The 8898-nt window shown below is 40.7% G+C and overlaps 1 protein-coding gene across 2 annotated transcripts in view; it reads right to left on the bottom strand.

The window, feature by feature from the left end:
• Positions 1-4352: 4352 nt before the first annotated feature.
• The window catches only part of KLF3 (Kruppel like factor 3), a 33577-nt gene continuing 29031 nt past the window's right edge, over positions 4353-8898 (bottom strand). For both annotated transcript variants that reach the window (XM_027598209.2, XM_027598210.2), the window contains exons 5-6: positions 8690-8850; positions 4353-6606 (exon numbers count right to left, since the gene is read on the bottom strand). In XM_027598209.2, coding sequence (XP_027454010.1) covers positions 6425-6606; positions 8690-8850 — 343 coding nt within the window. In that variant the 3' untranslated portion in view covers positions 4353-6424. The remainder of the gene's footprint in view (positions 6607-8689; positions 8851-8898) is intronic.

Genomic DNA, 8898 nt, shown 5'->3' with positions numbered 1-8898 from the left:
ATTAATCTCAGTATAGCTGACCCACAGTGTTACATAAGTTTCATGAAAGAGAGGCTTGAGGATGATGTGGGAGAAGCTGGTTTGAATGTGTGGTGGGCTTTTATTTTATTATTTTTTTTTAAAGATTTTTATTTATTTATTGAGAGAGAGAGAGAGAATGGTAGAGAGAGAGCATGAGAGGGAGGAAGGTCAGAGGGAGAAGCAGACTCCCTGCTGAGCAGGGAGCTCAATGCAGGACTCGATCCAGGGACTCCAGGATCATCACCTGAGCCGAAGGCAGTCGCTTAACCAACTGAGCCACCCAGGCACCCGTGTGGTGGGATTTTGGTTTGTTGAGGGACTGTATGAGCACAGCCACAGAGACATGTCACTGACAGGGGAGCAGTTGGACTTTGCTGCGGGAGATGCAATCTGGAGTAGATGGGCAAGCCTTGAAGATCCTCAAAGGCCTTCTCTTTGAGTTCTTTAGAGAGGCTGAGTTCTGAGCCTGATGGATTTCCTGAGAGTAATGGTTCCTTGTATGTCAACTTGACTGGGCTGCAGAGTGCCCAGACTAAACATGATTTCTGGGTGTGTCTAGGAGAGTGTTTCTGGATGAGATTAACATTTTTGAACCTATGGACTCAGTCAAGTAGACTGACTCCCCGCATGTGGGTGGGCATCATCCAATCCACTGAGGGCCTGAATAGAACAAAAAGTTGGAGGAAGAATTTGCTCCTTTTGCTTTCTGCCTGCGTGCTTAAGCTGGGACACTGATCTTCTGCCCTTGGACTGGGGTTTATACCATTGGCTCCCCTGGTTTTCAAGCCTTTGGATTAGAATTACACCACTGGTTTTTCCACGTCTCCGGCTTGCAAATGGCAGATTATGGGACTTCCCAGCCTCCACAGTCATGTGAGCCATTTCCTCATAATAAATCTCTTCCTGTGTATATAATATTCTACCGGTTCCCTTTCTCTCTGGGGAACCCTGACTGATACACTGGGTCAAGAAGTGTGAGAGATATGGTCTAGGAACCTAAAGATCCAGCTTCTGTCTTCTATCCTTATCCCAGACCACTCAGGATGCCCATAGGGAATGCAAAACGAGGGACATAATGAGAAAAGCACTCAAAGCAATAAACATGTCTAGATTTAGTGAGAACTGCCACCTGCCGAAGTCATACATTTAATAAGAATTCTAATTTGTAGCATGCATCACTCTAATTTAGGGGTCACTGTGTATATACAGAACCATTACCAACCACGATTATGATTGGGTCAGAAATAGGAAAAGGTAACAGGTTCAGTTTACACATCTCAAAATGAATGTACCCTTGAAGAACAATTCATTGTTTTGTGCACACACAGGTCACTCTGGTCTCTTAACGTTTAACTTCTACATCTCTATGTGTTTTTACTACCATCTCAACTTGTTCTTCCCTGAACAGAGCCACTTCTTTCCTTTTAGGCACACTGGAATTGGTAACTTGCCCCCACTAAGGCTCCTAATCTCTTCTTCACCCTGACAGCACAACGAATGGATTTGTGCATGCATGTGTGTGCTGAACATCCTTCCTTCCCATTCCTCTAAGAATTTGGTTTCTCATAAAATTTGCATTTGTTACCATTCTGATCACTCACCCAGGCAGAATCCAGCTCTCATATACAAAATATAGTTGGAAGATTACAGCCAATCACCTAGACTAATCCAAGCCAGCATCCCACTGGGATTAACAGTCATCTGTATCTTTTGAGTTTACAGTCAACTATCTCAGTGTAAAAGCAGCGAAGGTTCCTGGAGAAACCTGGAGAATGCTTCAAAATTTGAGTTCAGCCTTCTCCCCAACCTCCTTCCCCTCTCCAAGCTGTGGAGGTATCATGTAGTAAGGGCCAGCCAGCATTTCATGTTATGCTAAGATGAAGTCCAGGCTCAAGGTAGCCGCTGTGAGATCTAACAAGTTAGTATCTTAGTTTCAATTACATTTAGGGGGAGGGTAGAGAGATGTTACATTTTGCTTTAAACAAGAACTCTTTAAGTCCCCATCAGAAACTATTTGTTGTTCCTAGGATACTGAGGACATAGCAGTGTCCATGGACATGGTTTACTGCAGGCTTCAAAGTTTATCCAGAATTATTTAATGCGGTTGCTGTCCTGTTTCTGATTCCCCACTCCCCAAGCTATGAATCCTAATCTCTTATTTAAAAACTTATATATTTATTAGACATTGTATCTTTTTATACAAGGCACTGAAAATCCTTTTTGGACAGAAGGTCTGTGTCCTAAAAAATATCCCAGGAACCCACTTAGGTTAAGTGTGTGGATTCAGGGTGGGTTGTCTACAAGTCTATGGTTTGTGGCTTAGAAGACTTGCGGCTGCTGTTGTCCAAAACCCAGGGACATAACTTCAAGGCTAAGTTAACTCATTTCCTGCATCTGCCAGTTTATTTTTCTTTCCTCCATCAACAAATGCCTATCAAACAGTGATTCACTTTGCAATTTCTAAGTACCGTCTCTTACATGTTACATTGCTAAGTTTTGCTTCTAGTGATCACTGCATATATAGTAATCACATGATCACACTTAATATTCTGATGGTTTTATTAACAAGTATATAATACATATATTGCATACTGTATATAGTATATGAGGACTGTACAGTACAAATTTATGTTCACAGTTTGACATGACAAAATGTCATTACTGAATTCCCATTGGACTACAGAGTAGAAACAGAGAAGGTACATTAAACATTCACATCTTTAGTAAGAAAGATTACCAAAATGTTTCATTATTTGCAAGTATACTAATGCATGCTAAAAACCTTTACCCATTCAGTCTTATTAGCTTATAAAATATATTACACTTTATTAAAAATTCTGCATAGTTTATACAAGTATTAAAGTACTGTAAATTGTAATAATCCTGCTATACTTGCAGGTATGGTTTAAGAGATGCTAAGCAGAAAGATTATTTTGACCCTCTAACACTAAGTACATAACAGCAAAAAAAAAAAAAGTGCTAGTATTTGTAAAACGTAATATTGTTGTAGCCCTCGTTTAATGCATGTAAAATGGCTTTGTAAATGTATTAAGTGAATTTGCGATCATTTAGAAATTGTTAACTTCGACCGAGAAGAGAATAAAGACAACTCTGAGCAACTTCATGTATAACAGCAATTCCTTCAAGATGACTGTATATTTTCAAACCAAATTATTTTAAAACCTTAGATCTTTGAGATTGTCTTTAAAACAATCTAATCAGGAATGACGTGCAGATATACAGTATCAGCAGTAAAGTCTTTCAAATTCCACATTAGTGCAACACTGATAGTGCAGATGGGTGTTTAATAAAATATACATCTATAGTTCCCCTATAAATCTGTTCCAAGGCTCTTCAAACTTCTGTGTAGTTAGCATTTCCTTGGTTGAACATAGCTATGCTGCTAACACGTTCTCTATACCAGATGATTTAGAGTGTTAATGCCCATTTATGATGTAGATTCACATTTTAGAACTCTAAAATATGATGCATTCAGCCTTAATTTTTGACTTCCCCAAGATGACACTTGGACAAAAATCAAAAGAAACTCTATAACAGAATTTATACAACACTAACTTCATGTTTACAAATCATTCCCATCAATGTAAAATATGACAATTTAAAACCACCATTGATAGTAACATGGCACATCATTAAAACCACATGTTCAAGGGCATCTATCTTGTATTTGAGGTCTTCCACAATAACAGCTAAAAATGTCTAAGAGACTAAATTTCTCAACTATCATAGTAAAATACAAATATATATAAAAAAGGAAAATTTGGTCAAAAGCCAATCGGTTAACTGAAGTATATAGGCCAGCAATGGGAACGGAGAAAGGCCTCTCTGGGTTGCCCTTCTTTCAGAGTTAAAATGGATCTTTGTTAATGAACGGTTAACATAACCTAGGCAAGCTGAATAGTAATGGAATACTCTTTGCAGGGTCTTGCTTGCTCTTTTGAACAAAATTTAAATATGCCGTAACAAACACATCAAATTTCATGAGAACCTACGAAGCTTTCTATCAACTGGACTCACACTCAAAGCTAATTATTCAAAGATGATCAATTCTACCCTTTCTTGCCTTTTTTCCCTACCTTCTCTATGGGTTGGAACACACACATACTGGTCATCTCCATTGAAACAAAAAAGTTCCTTGCATCCCAACTTGATTCTTCAGTGTGTTGCAAAAGAACCACTTCTAGAAATAAACACTTTGGCATGAATGTGACTAAGCATTTACAGTACAGACAATACCTACTTTCCCAAGAGCCATTTTTATCCCTCAATTCATGTCATAGTTGCAAAAACACAAACAAACAAAAAAAAAGCCCAATTAGGAGGTTTTAATATTCTAAACAAATTTCGCAGTGCTTACAAAAAAAAAGAAAGAAAGAAAATAAAAACCAAGTGCCAAGAAGGTAACAAATGACTTTGCATTTCTCAACTACATTTCCTTTCAGCTGGTTCAGAGGGCTGATGAGTGGGATATCTTAGGTGCACAGTCCCTACAACTAACTTTTATTAACATAGCGCCATCAAAGTAAGCTCCCCACACGATTTGCAGACCTCCACAATCACTCATTCACTGATGTTTTAAAAAACAATTGAACAGTGTATTCCTCCCAGTTTAGGTTGTGTTGGATCCTGAGTTGCGGCTGGGATGAATCTTCAGGATTCCATTCTTCTCTCTTCTCTTCCGTCCTTTATCGAGGGATGAAGGCGCATTTGGTTATATGCACCCACATTTGACCACCGTCACCCACTTTCTTCAAATTTAGAACCAATGACATTTCTACGCATGAATTATTTTTATTGGCATTTAGACTATGGTGCTCAAAAGCCAGCTTTTGAAAAACAAAAACAAAAACTAAACACAAAACTTCCCCCGAATAATGGCGCTATTTATCTTTAACATAAACACGAGTCATTTTCAGCTTCTTCTGAGGGGATACTTGATAGTGATCGATTTCCAGCTCTTTAGAACAGTAAATGTTGGGGAATTCTGGAGCTCTAAAGATATGAATCCCTGAACTGTGGTTTTCTGTTTTTTCGTTTTTGTTTTGTTTTGTTTTTCAGAAATCTGTCCCCCGAATGTATATGTGCTTCACAACTAGTTATATTTACAAATCTTGTTACTCAGGTCTTACATTGAATGCATCCACTAAAGCATTAGCAGATACTTACGGTATGCATCACAAACACAAATGACAGTCCACTTGGCACCCTATGGTTCACACAGAAGAGTTTCTGTATAAAAGCTGTATGAGTAATTTGATATGGGAATACAATTACCCCTCAACGTTTCCCTGTTTGCCAAAAAAAAAAAGCTGTAAGTAGGTTGGGTAAAAGGCCATCCATATTCTTACCCAAAAGATTTTTTTTTTTTTTTTTTTTTTACCATTACTGGGCAAAATATTTTTGTGGTGTCCCGACAATCAATGCTCGATGATCCATGTTAAGGACATCAGAGGAATGGTGACAGGGGCAGGGATAACTCTCTCCATTTTCGGCTTTGCTGTATGCTTCTGCACAGTTGAGCATAGAGACTGAAGCTCTGGGGATGCCTTGCGCAGTGAACCCTATGATGAAACCTCACCAGAGAGCCCTCGCCTAGAAGGAAGGCTTCCTCCCTCGCCCCCACCACTTCTCCCCTGCACCATGCCCCTTTGTTCTGACTCTCTGCTGGGCAAGGAGAGCATTCAGCCCTTCACTGACAGACATCACCCGCCTAAATCAGCAGCTCTGGCTCAGCTCCAGGGGTGGCAAAGACCTCCTTGTTAGCTGCAGGCACAAAGGAGTATCAAGGACTTAATTTAGAGGACATGATAAATCCAAGTTGACAAGCAGGATTCGTGAAGGGCAATGGAAGGGAAGAAGAGTGGATGGATGGTCCTACCTGAAATCTCGCTGCATGTCTACCTAGCCTGGGAGAGGGTCCACCCTTCTTGCTGGCGAGCACAAAATACGATCACAGGGCACAGAGGTATGAACGTCCCTGGCAAGGATTTGCAGGCTGGATACTGTATTTCTAATACATTTACTTTGACATTCTTTTGAGAAATACATGGAGAAACCGACAATTGGTTATTTTAAGTTTACATGTTCCCTTGTTCTCATTACATTAAACGTATCTGTAAGAAGGGTTTGCTTAGCATCCCCGGAAAAAAAAAAAAAAAAAAAAAAGTGTTCACATTCTTTAGGTCTGACCCGTGGTAAGGAGAGGAGAATTAGAGAACATCTACTACTGACCATATGGAAGTTTGAATGATATAAATTCAGAGATTCAGACCAGCTGAATCCAAATTAAAATGTACATGTAAAAAATGAGTTAGATCATGGGAAGGAGGACAGAGAGAGCCGGGAGAGTGGGGAGCCACGCTGAGGCGGGGGACGGAGCCATTCAAACTAGCATGTGGCGTTTCCTATGGAGGGCAAGGTGGTCAGAGCGGGAGAAGCTGCGGTCACAGTCTGGACACTGGAAAGGTTTAATTCCAGTATGTTTTCGGAAATGTCTTGTCAGTTCATCAGACCGAGCAAACTTCCATGTGCATCCTTCCCATGTACATTTGTAGGGTTTTTCTCCTGCAAAAAGGAAAAATGGAAGAGCTTATATTTTTCCTGAGAGCAAAAGGCTATTCATTAGTAAAAATAGTGCAGTTAAGATTTTTGAGTTACAACTCTGGGCAAATATTATTTCCAAGGTATGTTTATTAGTTTGTTCCCCCCAAAACCAAGAGTGCCATAGAAACCACGGAATGACAAAAAAGAGAACAAGTGGCTTAATTCTCTTAATATTTAACTGGCACTCTGCCACTCCGCCCCCCACCAACAGATTTTAAGAGTTCTTAAAGCATAAAGCCACTGAAATCCATTCTGAGGAGCTAGCAAATAATTTTGGTTTTGCCCTCAATAGTAGGGATGAATCACTTAAGAAACTTGTGATCTGTATTTATCTCCAAGTCTTTGAGCTACTTAGTTATATGCAGTGCTTTTCACTTAAAGAGGAGTCCAAATTGAAAAGTTTGCGGGATTTCCTTATTATTTTAACGGTTTCCTAAAAATAAGAAGTGTGACAGACACTGGCAGGGATTTCAGCATCTTATCTTTTGTTTTAGTCAACAGCAATTATGCCTAAGTATAATGCTCTAATTGAGACATACTAAAAATACAGTAATTCCTCCCCAGCCTGTCAGAAGCCAGGTCTCCTCAACCCCCTGCTGTGGGATAATGGTAGCTGGCAGGTGGGGAATAGGAGACCCTTGGGGGGAAATCATAGGGAGAGCCAGCATGAAGGCCCTTACAAATAAAAAGGCTGTTAGTGGTAATCTTACATGTTTATATGAGTCATTGTGGGCAAATGGGCCTCACAAATCAATTCCCACTTACTATCCCTTGTTCTCTAGAAATTTTAAGGATTGACATTTCGAGGAGCTCTTCAGAACTGTCTTATCTGCTCTGCTTCAGAGAATATAAATGCTGAGGTATTTTTCCTACATCCAAATTGTTATTCAAATAGTCAATGTCCTTGTAATCTTGGGCTGGAAGTTGGTAACATCACCTCTCAGGTCGCATTAATGCCCTGGGGATGCTTTTACTGGTTTCCTTGGCATCTCAGACTGGACATTCCTCTAAACACAAGGTGCTTCTCCTCAGTCCTTGGTCAAGAACACTGTGACCAAGCCCAAGAACTCAGCTGTCCGCAAGCTGACTTTCCCTCTCCCTAAGTCACTGAGAAACTTGACACTCCACACCATCACTTTCCTTCCCTTTTCTCTTCCAAATCCCAGATTTTCCTTGTTGTAAACATTCCTGTTACGAATGACTCATAAGGCTCAAAAACAAACAAACAAACAAACGACATTCTGACTGAAGGAAGATGGGCCCAGGGAACGACTGCTGTTATACTAGAATTTCACATCGAAGGGTTTGAGGTTAGGTCAGATGAGGCCTGCTGTCAACAAGGATCACCCACGCTGACTGATGAATCAGGCTGTGGACAACATTTCTATACAGGGTCCTGAAGCTATCTTGCTCATGAAATGTTCGAAGGCCAATGGAACCCAGTTTTATGTTTTCTTCACCCATATCATCATTTTTGGAAGATCTGGCTGCATGTTCTGTATTCAATCCCGGGCAGAATAAATAATACCCCAGAACAAACAGGACAGGCAAGAGCAGAGAAGTTTCCTCCATTTTAGAACACACGAATCACCCAAAAATCTTTACTTTTCTGTATTTGTTCTGCGTGAAGAGCTGTGGGTTTTTTTTTTTTTTTTGCCATTGTGAATTTGATAATGTACCACATTTACTAAATGACGGTCCACACGAAGGCCGCCTCCCTGATGAGACGGGCCCATGGCTAAGAGCACTTTTCCAACGTTCCAGCAGCCTTTCCAACCCTGCCTCTCCCCCGCCTCGCAACACAGAGTACAGAATTCCACGTAACTGGTGGGGGGGACCTTGAATCCATTCTCACTCATTACAAAAATAAATCTTGACCCAAAAAAGGGCATTTTTCACAACTGGCAGACAGATCTGTAGACAGCTCTGCTCCCTTTCAAGGCGCCTGGACCGCGTCCTTATAATCACCTTTGAGAGCTCGACTGTTTGTCCCTAACATTCCATCTCCCCCGTTTCTTACGAGAAGACTGTGCGCGCCTGATACCTGTGTGTGTCCTTCTGTGCGCTTTCAAGTGAGAGCTCTTCGTGTACACCTTGTTGCATCCGTCATAGTCACATCTGTGGATCCTGCGCTTCCTTTGGGTGTCCGGAGATTCCACAGGTAAAGGTCTCTTTCCTGGTTGCACTATGACCGACGGGTGATTCCTAGGAAAGCCAACGCAAAATGTAAAATATTGGGGGAGAGGCTCTTTC

This window comes from Zalophus californianus, chromosome 2, assembly GCF_009762305.2.
Source record: "Zalophus californianus isolate mZalCal1 chromosome 2, mZalCal1.pri.v2, whole genome shotgun sequence".
Classification (NCBI taxonomy): Eukaryota; Metazoa; Chordata; class Mammalia; order Carnivora; family Otariidae; genus Zalophus; species Zalophus californianus.
The sequence above is the reverse complement of the archived record's forward strand: the minus strand, read 5'-3'. Positions and strand labels throughout refer to the sequence as shown.